The sequence below is a fragment of the Rhodnius prolixus genome, unplaced genomic scaffold (assembly GCF_049639745.1).
Source record: "Rhodnius prolixus isolate KJV_2025 unplaced genomic scaffold, Rpr scaffold_6, whole genome shotgun sequence".
In the NCBI taxonomy this organism is placed as follows: domain Eukaryota; kingdom Metazoa; phylum Arthropoda; class Insecta; order Hemiptera; family Reduviidae; genus Rhodnius; species Rhodnius prolixus.
Window position 1 is genome coordinate 932,006 of NW_027411634.1, and position 15,188 is coordinate 947,193.

Below are 15,188 nucleotides of genomic sequence, written 5' to 3' on the forward strand. Positions count from 1 at the left end.
CTGTCCGGTGATGGACAGTGTTGTCTGTAACGAAAGAACACTGTCCGGAGGCCGGCAGTGCACTGAAAAAAGCTCCGGGCACCAATGACCTCAGTTATGTTGATCGCGCCTTAAAGCAATAAAAATAATAATAATATGTTATAAAAATTACGAGTTTTGAAAAATGTGTAAGTTGAAACCTTTAGAATTGTAGTACGTAATGTAGTGTGATAGACGCCACGGTAGTCGAGCGGTTAGACACTAGACCCGCAAAGCTAAGATGAATTGTTGGTTAGTGGGTTCCATTCCCGGTCTAGGTCTTGCATTTTATTTAATGGTTAATAAGAGAAATTTATAGTAAAGTATGATAGGCAGTTATAGGCTAGACCCGCAATGCTAAGATGTATTGTTGGTTAGTGGATTCGATTCCCCAGTCTGTAAGTCTTGTATTTTATTTAATGGTTAATATGAGAAATTTATAGTAAAGTATGTTAGGCAGTTATAGGCTAGACCCGCAAAGCTAAGATGTATTGTTGGTTAGTGGATTCGATTCCCGGTGTCTAGGCCTTGAATTTTATTTAATGGTTAATAAGAGAAATTTATAGTAAAGTATGTTTGCTATACGCCTCCGTTCACGACACCTAATTTGGTAGTTGGACGTTAAGCCTGCCTGGAAAAATAGGCGATTACTTTACTTTACTTTTACTTAAAGTCGTGTAATTGTTCGCTCCACAATTTTTTTTTTTTTAATTTTATTTTAGAAAATATATTTTATAAACACGCATGCGCACATACAAATATAAACATATTACTTGTAGATGTTGTTTGTGGCTGGAATGGGAGATGAAATGTTCCAAACCGAAGACACAATCTCTTTGTTAGAACAAGAATTTGATCGAGGTAAGTTTGGTGTGGCTTTTTTTTTTTTTTTGTCTGCTTATACGGTTAAGTCCTTAAGTCCTGCACGGATAGTGTCAGCTATATTTAGGGTATGGTATTTTACTTTCGGCACTCCGAAAAATTATTTTCACTCTGATTGAAAACAAATATGTTTTTAGGGAAGAATGATCATTTAAAGAAAAAGAAAAAAAAAAAAAATCAACGCTGAGATGGGTGCTCCAGTCTGAACTTGTTGCTTTAATAGTGCAAGATTTTGCCGCAGGCGGCGTCATGCTCTTCACTTCGCCTGAAACACGCCAACATTCGTGCGCACTCTGCCGGCAGTTTTATAAATAATTAACAACTTTCAACTTTGACTTTACCCACGCATAAATCTTGCTCTTTTTTTCTTTTCCTCTCTCTACAGCATCCTAGACAGCTTTTCTCGTTTATCTATGAATGAGTGGAGTTCTTAGTCAATAATGTTAGAGTGCTACATTCTCTGGATGAAAGTGTTAGCTGTTTTCTGCTAGTTTTCCGTTCCGTCTGCAAATATGGTGGAAGCTATAGAATTACGTTACTCTAAGAAACTAGAGTCTTTATGTTTCAAGACTTCGTCATAAAATCTACGCACTATAGCGAGAGATAAGAAAATAAAATAAATTCTCAAAGTTATAAAAACAACCACGCTTAGTTTTGGGGTTAAGCCTGTGCCCTTAAAATACTTTTATTAACTAGCTGTTAGCCATACAGTCTATAAAGTAGCTCAAAATTTTTCTTTTTTTCATATCACTTACTGATAAACTAATCTAAAGCAAAGAACCTCAATGATAACCCTCTTGATAGTGATAACCCTCTCAGCAATGAAAACCTGGCACACTTTACAAATTAATGAATATGGTTAATTTTTTATTAATTTATCGTTATAAATAATAAAGTTCTAAATTAAATCTAAACAAAAGTTTAAGATATAATTAGTCAAAGAGAGATATTTTTAAATTATTATTATTTTAGAATTCCAATAACCACGCAAATAATTTAGATTACAATCTTCGCTCATAGAAAGCGCTCCTTTATTACTTTATTGAATATGAGTTTTAATTATAGCTTATTATAGTCTATATATGCTACTTTCTAGCATACAAAAATATTTTATTATGATCTTGCATATTATTAATAAAAATTTAATATTCAAAACACGTGTTCGGAATAAGAAAACAGTTTTAAAAGATCATATATTAAATTAAAACTAAATTTATTGATAAAGATTGTTTTTATGATGTATAAAATATAAAAAAAAATGAAAAATGATTGTAAGATAATATCTAAAAGGCTGTGGTAATTTAATAACAAAAAAATACGAACACAATGAGGGGAAAGTGGAGAAGAAGGTATAATATTAAATGGCTCAGTTTTGTTTTACTTTTATTTAAGGTTACGTTAAATTGAATTTAGCAATGAGGTTAGAAGTTTAAGCTTTCGAATGCTGGGAGAGCGAGAGAGAGAAGTTAATAACAGTAGCTTTTCGTTTTGTAGCGTTTTAAGCAGGAGTTATTCCTTTAAAAAGGCGCCACGGTAGCCGAGCGGTTATAGGCTAGACCCGCAAAGCTAAGATGTATTGTTGGTTAGTGGATTCGATTCCCCGGTCTTAGGCCTTGGATTTTATTTAATGGATAATATGAGACTTTAACAGTAAAGTATGTTAGGCGGTTAGATACTAGACCCGCAAAGCTAAGATGTATTGTTGGTTAGTAGGTTCGATTCCCCGGTCTTAGGTCTTGTATTTTATTTAATGGTTAATATGAGAAATTTATAGTAAAGTATGTTAGGCGGTAATAGGCTAGACCCGCAAAGCTAAGATGTATTGTTGGTTAGTGGGTTCGATTCCCCGGTCTTAGGTCTTGTATTTTATTTAATGGTTAATATGAGAAATTTATAGTAAAGTATGTTAGGCGGTAATAGGCTAGACCCGCAAAGCTAAGATGTATTGTTGGTTAGTGGGTTCGATTCCCCGGTCTTAGGTCTTGGATTTTATTTAATGGTTAATAAAAGAAATTTACAGTAAAGTATGTTTGCTAGTCGCCTTCGTCCACGACACCTAATTGGTAGTTAGACGCTAAGCCTCGCCTGAAAAAATAGGCGATTACTTTACTTTACTTTTTTTTTTTATTCCTTTAAAATAAGATCCAGAATGCACTCGAATTGTGGGGCACAAAATTCATGCTCTTTTCAGCATACCCCCTCTCTGTTGTCCTATTCTTTGGGTTGCTTGTCATAGGTGAACTTTTGTTCTTCAAGCATTACAGCCGAAAGAGGCTTATTATTAAGGAGGTTGAAGGAGCCCAAGATAAGATAAGATTCAGCTAGGCCTACGCCACTGCTACCCCTTTGGATCTATTGTATCTCCCCTTACTCTAGAGCTCACTCTCCAGACTCTTAATTCTGGAGAGCGACTCCTGGGTGAAGCTCACTAGGCCTTGGTTTCTCCTCCCAGAGAAGTAACATCCTTAGCTAGGACAAGCCCCTCACACTGACACAACACGTACAACACGTTTCTTCCTGTTCCTGCCAGAAGCTTTCTTCTTGAAGGAGCCCAATGCAGCTTTACTAGGAGAAACCTCTCATTTATACAAGTCCTGGTACTCCTTCTGCATCACAGGAGCTGATCAGGAATCTTCTACAATCCCAAAACTGAAGATAAGGAAGTTTTAGAAGCTACCTACTATAATGCTAGAAAATAATAATTTCCATCTCCATTTCTTGATAAATATCTCCTGCACTTAATCTATAGATCCAAAGCTCACTTACCACCTGCCATTTTGAACCATCTATAAACAATGCAGCCAATAAACACCTATAGTCTCCCAAGTGTTTGAGGTCTGAATCGTAAACCTAATCACAAGGATTAGTGAGAAATCGTTTCCTCTTTTCTGTGACATAGTCTGCGCAAAGTTGAACCAACCCGTCCTTGGGCAACAAGCTCTTCGCGACACTAAATGCCAAATGAAATAAAGAGCCAAATCATGAGCCCACTTTAACGAATAGGAAGTACAAAAAACTACCCACATTTAAGACTCAATCTGCTTGATACCTTAATGAAGTAAAAATAAAATAATGATCACAAAAAAATGAAATCGATCTATCATTTTATATCACACCCTAAATCGATTACTTAATCAAATATAACATTTTCACACATCTTTCTTAATCTAATAAATTAAATATATATTTAAAATGTTATCAACAATTTCAGATTATTCCAGATGTTAACACTAAATTACAAATTACCGTGTTTTTTTTTATCGTTTGTAACAAGAGTAGCTAAACTCTCAACAAATTATCAGTTTGTTATATCGATAAAAAAAATAAAAGAAAAAACGAACCGCATTACAGTTTGTTGACGCTAGAGGGCATCTTTCACTACAAAGTTAACCTAACCTAACGTTAACCTAATTTACCACAGATATCGCGTGATTTGTCCATTTCGGTTTGTTTACATGTCTATTTTTACAAATAGATTATAGTATTTTTCTATTGGAATTGTAGATACAATTGTCACCAAAATTGAGGCACAAAATATCGTGCTTACGTCAACAATCCGTATATCCAAGTAAGAACTTATTCTTAGTGTCGATCCTGGGTGAGCAGCCCCCCAATAGCAGTTACTTGGTACTAAATGTTTGTACAATACCTGAATTTAGTACTTTACCTCAGAAACGAACTCTAAATGCCATATTTTTACTTTACCATTCTTAACAGAACTAGGTTAACTATTTGGTTTTTGTTTTGTAAATATGAAATTGAATTCTAAGAAGAAATACGACGTTGTCATGGAAGCTAAAGGAGGTTGAGGGAATAAGATAGAAATTACAGTGTAACCATCACTGTTTGTGTAAAGGGTACACGAGTCTCTGTGTGTCTGTGTGTCTAGGGTAATGTGTGTTTACCTTATCATCATCATATTGTGCCGTGTCATCTTTACTAATTGCAAGGTGTTTGGGAGTGATGTTAGTAGGATGCTGGGCAATACTGATGATGGTCCATAGAATGCTGGCTCTGTGTGTGTGGTGTATGAGAGAGAGAGAACATTATTGCTACAGAGTTCTATCTTCTGGTACCGTGAGAAGAAATTACACACAAAAAGAAGAATTTATTTTCTGAATTCTGGTGTAAAGATCTCCGCCGCCATCTTCTGAGATAATTTATCTTAAAAAAAAACCATGATGTGGACACTCACATGACTTTGTCCACCCCTCTATTTCTCAAATTGTTAACTCATAAATATTTGTAACTCCGAATATTTTAATAATTCTTAAAAAACCATATACAGGTTGTACTTTACTTAATACAGAAATGATACCTTGCAAGAAAGGTGAGCCAACCCAAAACCCTAAATTAAAAGTGGAAATACAGAAGTGTTAAGACAGTACAATTTACACAGTCAGCACTTTAGAAGAAAGCCTTAACTATCCCTTCCCCTCTGAAATACCTTCAATCGAATTTTATTTACAAAAAAAAATTTGTAGAGTAACATGAATACACAATTTAATCAATTTGAATTTAAAAACCACATTTTCGCCCTTAAAATGACCTTAAAACGGTAATTTCCGGAAAAAACTGCACGATTACAGTACTGTTGAGAGAAAGTAACGAAATAATTTAAAAGTTTCCGGTACCGACATCATAGAACCAAGTTCCGCGCCTCAGGGTTCCAACCACAATCAACTTAACGACTTGTAGAATAGCCTAGGCTTAAGTGCTCAGCCTCTTCTTTATAAGTGCAAAGTTCATGCTGCTGGTGGAGTTGCAGTTAAACTTGCTTGTAAATGGCCATCTCAATTTTGTTAACGGGAATTTCTACTTTCGTAGTGTATAGTATGTTTGAATAAAATATGTTTATATACTTCTCGTTAAGGTTAACTAATACTTTTTTTGCTGGGTTAGAACAAGTTTATATGTCTAGCGATTTTTTAAATATTCGGATAGCGGCAATAATTAGGCTGATTTATCTAAGTTATATTAATGTCTTGTCGATCTTGTGGTAGCAAAGCTAGGATGTATTGTTGGTTAGTGGATTCGATTCCCCCGGTCTAGGGTCTTGGATTTTATTTAATGGTTAATATGAGAAATTTATAGTAAAGTATGTTAGGCGGTTATAGGCTAGACCCGCAAAGCTAAGATGTATAGTTGGTTAGTGGATTCGATTCCTGGTCTAGGTCTTGAAATTTATTTAATGGTTAATATGAGAAATTTATTAGTAAAGTATGTTAAGCGGTTAGGGGCTAGACCCGCAAAGCTAAGATGTATTGTTGGTTAGTGGATTCGATTCCTGGTCTAGGTCTTGGATTTTATTTAATGGTTAATATGAGAAATTTATAGTAAAGTATGTTAGGCGGTTATAGGCTAGACCTGCAAAGCTAAGATGTATTGTTGGTTAGTAGATTCGATTCCCCCGGTCTAGGGTCTTGGATTTTATTTAATGGTTAATATGAGAAATTTATAGTAAAGTATGTTAAGCGGTTAGGGGCTAGACCCGCAAAGCAAAGATGTATTATTGGTCAGTGGATTCGATTCCTGGTCTAGGTCTTGGATTTTATTTAATGGTTAATATGAGAAATTTATAGTAAAGTATGTTAGGCGGTTATAGGCTAGACCTGCAAAGCTAAGATGTATTGTTGGTTAGTAGATTCGATTCCCCCGGTCTAGGGTCTTGGATTTTATTTAATGGTTAATATGAGAAATTTATAGTAAAGTATGTTAGGCGGTTATAGGCTAGACCTGCAAAGCTAAGATGTATTGTTGGTTAGTAGATTCGATTCCCCCGGTCTAGGGTCTTGGATTTTATTTAATGGTTAATATGAGAAATTTATAGTAAAGTATGTTAGGCGGTTATAGGCTAGACCTGCAAAGCTAAGATGTATTGTTGGTTAGTAGATTCGATTCCCCCGGTCTGGGGTCTTGGATTTTATTTAATGGTTAATATGAGAAATTTATAGTAAAGTATGTTAGGCGGGTATAGGCTAGACCCGCAAAGCTAAGCTGTATAGTTGGTTAGTGGATTCGATTCCTGGAATTTATTTAATGGTTAATATGAAAAATTTATTAGTAAAGTATGTCTGCTTGTCGCCTCCGTCCACGATACCTAATTTGATAGTTGGACGTAGAGGCTGCCTGAAACAACAGGCATTTACGTTACTTTTTACTGGGAAACCAATTAGGCTATTACCAACGCTCTTAGGTATCTTAGGATGTTACAAGGTACTGGTACCCTCTCCAGTATCTCCTAGATTTTTCTGGGATGGTGCCCAAAGACTACTCGTACGGCTTGCTCTTCTTACGACTTCCAGAAAGAACCAGGGTGAATAGTTTCTATACCTCAGGGTACTGAATAGTGGACTTATCAGACAATTGTACAAAAAAAAAATTATTTACGAAAAATCCTCAAGATTAACCCAAACGGAAAGCTCTTCATCCAAACCCCTCACATCATAAAATTTCCTGTTGAGAACTTGGTCCCATCACAAGATCGCCAATAAATCGAAATACCCATTTACAAGAACAAAGAGAAAGCGGCCTGGCCAACATGAACACGGGTTATAAAACATGTCCACAGCCAACAGAATTAAAGCTGAATGCGAATGGTTGAATGACGTTCCCATTTTCTTTAACATCCGCCGGCAAATGCGCTCGGTTATATATATATATAACTATATATATATATATATATATATATATATATATATATATATATATATACCGAGGTGGAAGACTTCTCTGAAGAGCACAGCATCAGAGAGCTAGCCACCTTTCACCGACCTGGAACGAGAGAGTGTAACTCACTTAAAGCGAACAATCTTACTGTAGCTAGACACAGGGTGGTTAACTCACTTACAGTTGAGTGTTATTGTAGTTACAGAGCTCATGAAATTAACTACAATCTGCAAGATTTATATCGATTTAGAAAGTATTGTTTTCTCCTTTAATCGACCTTGTTTACTCCACAAAATCGTTTATTTATACTATTATAGTAAAAGAAAGTATACTGTAATCCGTGCGGATTTCCGGTTTTCAGTTTACACCGGATTGAATTTCCGTTTTGAGGGTCCACAGCTTTTTTTTTATAAAGTGGACCATGAGTCCCTCTGTCAGTATCCACCGTAACTCCGAAACCGAAAATCGCAGTAAGTTCAAATTCGATGTTTCGAGGAAGACAGGGTAAGGTTTTGGTTAACAATTTTTCTTTGGAAACCAGCTGGGACGATTCTCTTTAATCTTGGCGTACAGTAAATACGTTCGTGTACAACTTTTCTTTGAAATATTTCCATTTCACTTAAAATTAAAACCGTACGATGACGTTTTAGAGTGGTACAGAAGATCTGGGAGTGAATTGAGCTAAGATGGTAGCGGAGAGTAGCGGATCATAGGGAAGCTGGGCTGTCTCTACTGGAGAAGGCCGAGATCCACTTAAGACCTTCTCCAGTCAAGAAAAGGGAGAAGAAAGTGTTATTTCCAGTTCTGAGTTTCACTGGAACCATAGTGACGAGTTCATAGGATGGATCTAGACTGAACACTAAGTTCGGCTCCCCTGTAATTGCCCACTTTTGTAACCCTTTGTCTCAAACCCATTGAGTTATAAAATCAAGTATTAGTTACTATACAGAAGGCTGTGTTGAACTACTTTAATAAAGCCTTACATAAATGAGGCTAACTCCTCTCCCATTCGATGTACAGCGTCGAGACCCCCAAAAGGCACATCTACACAAAATTCCGAATCGAACGACACCTTATTCTTGAAAATCTGTTCGCGCGTTTAGACGCTACGCAGTTTACAAAAAGGTAACAACAACAACGAGAAGAAGAAGAAGACCAATTTTGGAAAAAGCCGTTTTTGCTAATTTTCAGCAACTTTTTTCTCAAAATCTATTTAGATCTATGTTGTTGGCAAAGAATTACAGTTATAAAGGAGGATTTGCCCTATATTATAAAGAAAATTTGGGAATTTTATCTTTTATAGAAAAAGAGAAAACAAATTGTCAAAGTTGGGTGTTTTTCAACGTTACACTTTTTCTGTACAGTTTTTGACGATCAACCCCTTATACTCGTACAGCTGTCCTTCCGGACAGTTTTAATTATTTCGTAAATAAATTAATTTAAATACCTGCAAATTGTTTCTGAGCTTTCAGAGGGAACGTCTTACCTGCAACAGAAATACTTTAATTAGCAATAAATAAATATGTGCAGAACCGGAGCCTCAGTTGGCATTTCCGGGCCATATTTGTGCCTAAAAATATTCCCTGCTATAAAGGGTTAAATGTTTTGCCAAGATTTCTAGTTAAGAGAAATAAGTTGAATAAAATATGACCACAAGTCGTATTTACTGATTTAACTAGACAGTTCTGTGATATTAATGATTTGTATTATTTCCTCTATAAAAGTATCTGAACACAATTGTTTAGAATGGCCGATCTATTTGGGCAGCAAATTTTGAAATTCAGTCTCGTGTCACAGCCAATCTTCTTTTTTTACCTGGGGGATGGGAGAGGTTCTTTTCGATTTCATGCTCATTTGGTCATCAGTGACTCCATATCTAAAAGCATCTAGAAGGTCCCATCCAGCGGGACCATATTTGGATGCTGAATGACTCTCACTTTAAAGCAGGCACCAAATTATACAAGGCGTTGTCTGTCCAAGACAAGTTGTCGTGACACACCCGTTTATGAAACCGTCTTAAAGATCTCTGCCCAGAAGATCTGAAGTCTTCTGTCTTCTAAAAAACATTCTTCGTTCTTAACTTACTGAGATAGACTTGCTGTTTCTCCAGTATGCATAACCAGTCCAAATAGCCTGGACAAGTCCGGACAATAACCCAGTATCCACCCGCATAGAACAATAGAAAGGCAAAAGCTCCAGAGCCTTACATTTCTTTGACCAACATTCTAAACATTCTTTCTGAATTGTTTAATTGCTTCTCCAAACTTGAGAGATTTTTTTTGTGGGCGTGTTTTCTGTGAATTACTGGCATCAGTAATGGTACTGGTGGCCATTTTAACTAAAGTGTTTTTTTGTTTACAATGTTAACAAAGTAATTTGATATAAATTTTCAGTGCAATTTGTGTTCTACTATTTAAATTAGTAACGTTATATATTCTTGCTTGAAAATGAGAATAGTTATTTATTGTACAAGTGAGAAAAGTTTAATTTTCCTAAAATGTTCCAATTTTTCCGGCGATCTTTTCGATAATTCAGAATTCTTGAACTCTGAAACTTGAGCTTTTGATGTACAAAAGTAAGAAATTAAAATTTCTGATTACTATAAAATTTAATCATTACAAAAACAATCAGTCAGTCCATAATAAATAAGAAAATACATGATTAACACCTCAATAACTCGTCACAAAAAACACGTCATTAATGGATCTGGATTAAAAAGAAACAAACAGATGGGTGTAGCAGTTTGGTTTCCCTTTTCTTCAACAAAAAGATTTAGAAGTAGCACCAACAAGGCAGACATGTCCAGACAGGCACGACATAACATATCGTGCTTGTAGTTAATTAATTTCTAATTTATTCAATTCTAATCGCTTTGATTAAAGTTTGAATAAAATACATCGCTTCCTCTCGTTTAACTCTTCATTCAATTTGAATAAAAACCGATTGAGAGATTCTAAACGACACAAATTAGTTAATACGTCAACAGTTACAGAATTTAAAGAGAATTAATATAATATAGTTCTTTTTTTTTTAAAGGAAAAAGAATCGACTGCTATCTGATGAGCAGTAAAGAAACCAGATCCGAATTAACCAATAAAAAACGGGAGATGATTAATCAATAATATTTAAATTAAGCGTTCTTTATTCCTCTATTTGATACCGCAGATAATAATTTTTCGTTTCATTTATTTTTTTCCCCCACTTAAGAATTTATTATTCACACACTTTATTCTTTTCTAAAAATAAATAAAATACAGAGTGAAAATTCACACGATTTTTCCTTTATAAAACTGACGACATTCCTACTACACACTGAACGCAGTAAAGATGAATACTATAAAGAGAAATTTATAGTAAAGTAGTTAGGCGGTTATAGGCTAGACCCGCAAAGCTAAGTTGTATTGTTGGTTAGTGGATTCTATTCCCCAGGTCTAGGTCTTGTATTTTATTTAATGGTTAATATGAGAAATTTATAGTAAAGTAGTTAGGCGGTTATAGGCTAGACCCGCAAAGCTAAGATGTATTGTTGGTTAGTGGATTCTATTCCCCAGGTCTAGGTCTTGTATTCTATTTAATGGTTAATATGAGAAATTTATAGTAAAGTATGTTAGGCGGTTATAGGCTAGACCCGCAATGCTAAGATGTATTGTTGGTTAGTGGATTTGATTTCACAGTCTAGGACTTGGATTTTATTTAATGGTTTATATAAGAATTAATTATTTGATATTGATTAAAAATAATAATTAGTTGACTTTATTTCTGTTTCAGGTAAGTGATAACTGTTTTCCAAAATCCTGAGAAAAGCTGCGCAAGAGATGTGTCCGTTAAATCGCATAAAACGATAGTGAATGGGAAGTAAGTGAGGCAATTCCAATTACGTATTTTCAGAATTAATACAGATAATTTATTTGATCTAAAAATTAATAGTCTCCAATCTCTAACTGTTTAAATTCAACAGAAAAAAAATTGTGGCAGTTAAATCTGGCCATTTACAAACAACATGCCGCCGATTGAAATCGTTGAACTAATGAACTTTAGAAGCAAAAAACACTCTCCTAAATTCCCATTCCATTACCCAAATAACTGACAGGACGAAGGTTTTAGAGTTAACTGGTTTCAAAATAAAAACTGGATCTTAAAAAAAAAGAAATAATAATAATAATTCCAGAAAATAAGTTGAACAGAAAAACCATTAAACAGAGATACCACTAGATTAACTGATCGCCTCATTTCTTAATAATTACACCAAAAATACATTTATGACGTCATCTAGGTTATACTTAATTTATTCTAAATAAATAAATAAATAAAATTTAAGGTGTCAAAGATATGTATCATGTGTTTAGAAAAATCTTTTAATTAATCAAATATTCTTAATTTTTTTTTTTATATAATTCTTCATCATTTTTACTTTCTCTTACTCCCTTAAGAGGAAGGTACAGTAATGTGCGTATTTCCGGTTTTGAGTTTTCAATAGAAATAGCCGCTTTCAGGTCCCCTTGAGTAAGAAAAAAAATTAAACTTCAGCGTCTTCTTCTAAGTTTCGAAGCAGTTTTTGCTTAAACAAAAAGTGCAAGCTAATTCAAGTTTTTGATGATGCATTAAAACAAAAAAAGCTTAGTTTGATTTTAAAACATCATCGTATCTCCGGCTAAAGATACTTATCTATTTGATAAATAGCCTCACGATTTTAAAAAAAGTTAACTAAAATATTTATTCAGAACCCCATGGCCCCCCAAAAAAAGTTGTATAATTTAATTTTGTAAAGAAAGGCTGGAAGATCTTTACAGAAGGACAAATCGACGGGGGGGGGGAAAGTGAAGTTTAGACAGAGATTTTGGACGTGCCACTTTTTTTTATCAGTTAGGATTCTCGAAGTATTTCAAATGTGTACATTCTGATTTAATGCAGTTTACTCTTTCAATGAATTTCAAAGGTTCAATAGTATCTTCTTTTAACTATATATATATATATATAGTGAAAATGATAAATTCAATTGATAGGTATTGCAAGCTGTGGAATCTCCAGATTAACTTAAAAAAGTCAAAGATAATGGTGTTTAAAAATGGGGGCAAACGGGCAAGCAGGGAGAAATGGTTTTTAGACAAGGAGCAAATAGAAATAGTAAACAGTTATAGGTATCTAGGAATATTACTCACACCAAGTCTTTCTTTAACTAAACACTTTGAAGATAGGATTGCAAAAGCAAAATTTGGCTTGAACACAGTGTGGAATAGTTTTATAAGTAATAAAAATGTACCATATTCCGCTAAATTAAAATTTTATTATTCCGCATTAAGGTAAATACTGTGTTATGCAGCACAAATTTGGGGTGGGTGCAAATATCGAGAGGTAAACAAATTTCAATTGTATTTTCTCAAAAGAATGTTTGGTTTACCATTCAATACACCAACTTATTTCTTATATATAGAAACTGATGTTAATTCCCCATATTTGCACACGCTACAACTGCATCAAGATTATATCTTAAAAACACTTGCATTGCCCGATAACAGGTATCCGAAAATTATAACAAAAGAAATTATAAGCAAGAAAACCTCTTGGTATAACAATCTTTTAAAACTAATAGAACACTGTGGTATGCAAATTGAAACAAATAATTTAACCTTAGACAATATTGATATGTGGCAAATGGTGTTTGGAAAAGTGCGCTCCAAATTAGAAATAATTAATAAAGAAAATTGTATTAATAAGGCAAGAAGTTCTACCTCTGGTCGTTTATATTGTAAATTAGATTATGAATTAGATAGTAATAATAAATATCTAAATGACCATTCCCATTTTAATGACATAAAATGGATCTTGAAAGCCAGAGGAGGCTTGCTTTATCTCAATAGTGCACCTTCAAGAGAACTCCCACGTCGGCTGTGTTCTCTATGTAATAAATCTCTACCGGAAGACCTGTATCATTTTCTGTCAGTCTGCCCTATTTCGAAAGAGTTTCGGCAAGCGTTTCTTAAAAAAGGTGAATTGACGATGGAAGAAACGCTAAAATATCTAAATGGCGATCTCCAATGGAGACCGATTATTAATTACTGTAAAGGTGCATGGAGGTATAGAAAAGAATTAATAGCAGAATTTAATTTCTAAAATCAAGTGAAATAAATAAAAGTAGCAAATATTGTTATATGGATAATAGTTTTCTATAAAAATTCTTAATAAGTAGCTTATAAAATAATAATAATTAGTTAAAAAATAGTTAAGTATGAGAAATGAATTAAAACTGTCCGGTAGGACAGTTGTATAAGGATTGATCGTCAAAAAGTGCACGAAAAAGCGTAACGTTAAAAAACACCCAACTTTGACAATTTTTTTCTCTTTTTCTATAAAAGATAAAATTCCCAAATTTTCTTTAAAATATAGGGCAAACCCTCCTTTATAACTGTAATTTTTTTGCAACCCCCCAGACCTAATAGATTTCCAGAAAAAAGTCGCCGAAAATGAGCAAAAACGGCATTTTCAGAAATTGTTGTTGTTCTTGTTCTTCTTCTTCTTCTTCTTGTTGTTGTTACCTTTTTTGTAAACTACGTAGCGCCTAAACGCAAGAACCGATTTTCATGAATGAGGTGACATTCGATTCGGAATTTTATGTAGATGTGCCTTTTGGGGGTCTCGACGCTGTACACCGAATTAGAGAGGAGTTAGCCCCCTGTATGTAAGGCCCCCTTCAAAATTATTATTACTAATTACTCTGTAAATCTTAGCCCGATTTTGATAAAATTTGGTAGGATGATAGAGTTAGGGCTCCCCTACGTAACATTAAAGTAGCGATTTGCTCTTACACTAGTTAAGGGGAAGTATAGCAATCGTTTCAAATTATCGACAAGTGAACTGATTTTCATGAATGAAGTGTCATTCGAATCGAAATTTTGTACAGATTTGCACTTTAAAAGTCTCGTCGCTACGCCTTATATGGAGGGGAGTTTGCCCCACCCAAGTAAGGCCGTTTCTAAAACTATTATTACCAATATTTCTATAACGCTTTGTCCGATTTTGATAAAATTTAGCACGAAGAAGTGATTAAAGCTCCTCTACATGGCTGTGAAGTGCCATCATGCTCTTACACCTACTAAGAGGAAGTACTGAAATCGTTAAAATTATCAATGGGTGAAACTATTTACATTAATGAATTGTCGTTCGATTCAAAATCTTTGCCTCTTTGCCTTTTAGGGAGAAGTACTGTAATCGCCCGTTTATTTTTCTTACTCCTCTTAAAAGGAAGGTCTGAAATCGCAGTTTAAATTTGCTTTTTACGTACAAATACCTTCCTATTTTATATAAAAAGGCTTTCTCAAAAAAATTGTTATTGAGGATGGTTTGGGGACCGCAACTATAATCATTCTTTAAAAAGATCTCTCCAGTGGTAGTTACGGTTCCTACTTAACACCTTATCAGGTTATAATGATAGAATTGCTTATTCCAAATTTAAAAAAAACAGTAAAGCAGATATGTAACTTAGCAAAAAAGACAAAAATGAAAATCTTTCCAAAAGGTACAAAAATCTCCTTAACAAAAACTTACAGTTTAAAATGTTAAGTATAAGGGTTGATTAAACGCCAAAAGGTACACAAATCAGCAAGTACCAAACATTTCATTCA

At 34.3% G+C, this 15,188-nt stretch overlaps 2 protein-coding genes across 3 annotated transcripts in view; one reads left to right on the forward strand and one right to left on the reverse strand.

Annotated features, from left to right (window-relative positions):
* LOC141461006 (uncharacterized) overlaps positions 1 to 15,188 on the reverse strand; it is a 463,946-nt gene that overhangs the window by 212,714 nt on the left and 236,044 nt on the right. The window lies entirely within an intron of this gene.
* rols (zinc-RING finger and ankyrin repeat domain-containing protein rolling pebbles) overlaps positions 1 to 15,188 on the forward strand; it is a 280,008-nt gene that overhangs the window by 35,459 nt on the left and 229,361 nt on the right. Inside the window, exon 2 of one of the 2 annotated variants that reach the window (XM_074141593.1) lies at positions 798 to 879. The exons of the other annotated variant lie outside the window; for it this stretch is intronic. Within the exon in view, the coding sequence (XP_073997694.1) occupies positions 798 to 879 (82 nt within the window). The remainder of the gene's footprint in view (positions 1 to 797; positions 880 to 15,188) is intronic. 2 annotated transcript variants of the gene reach the window in all.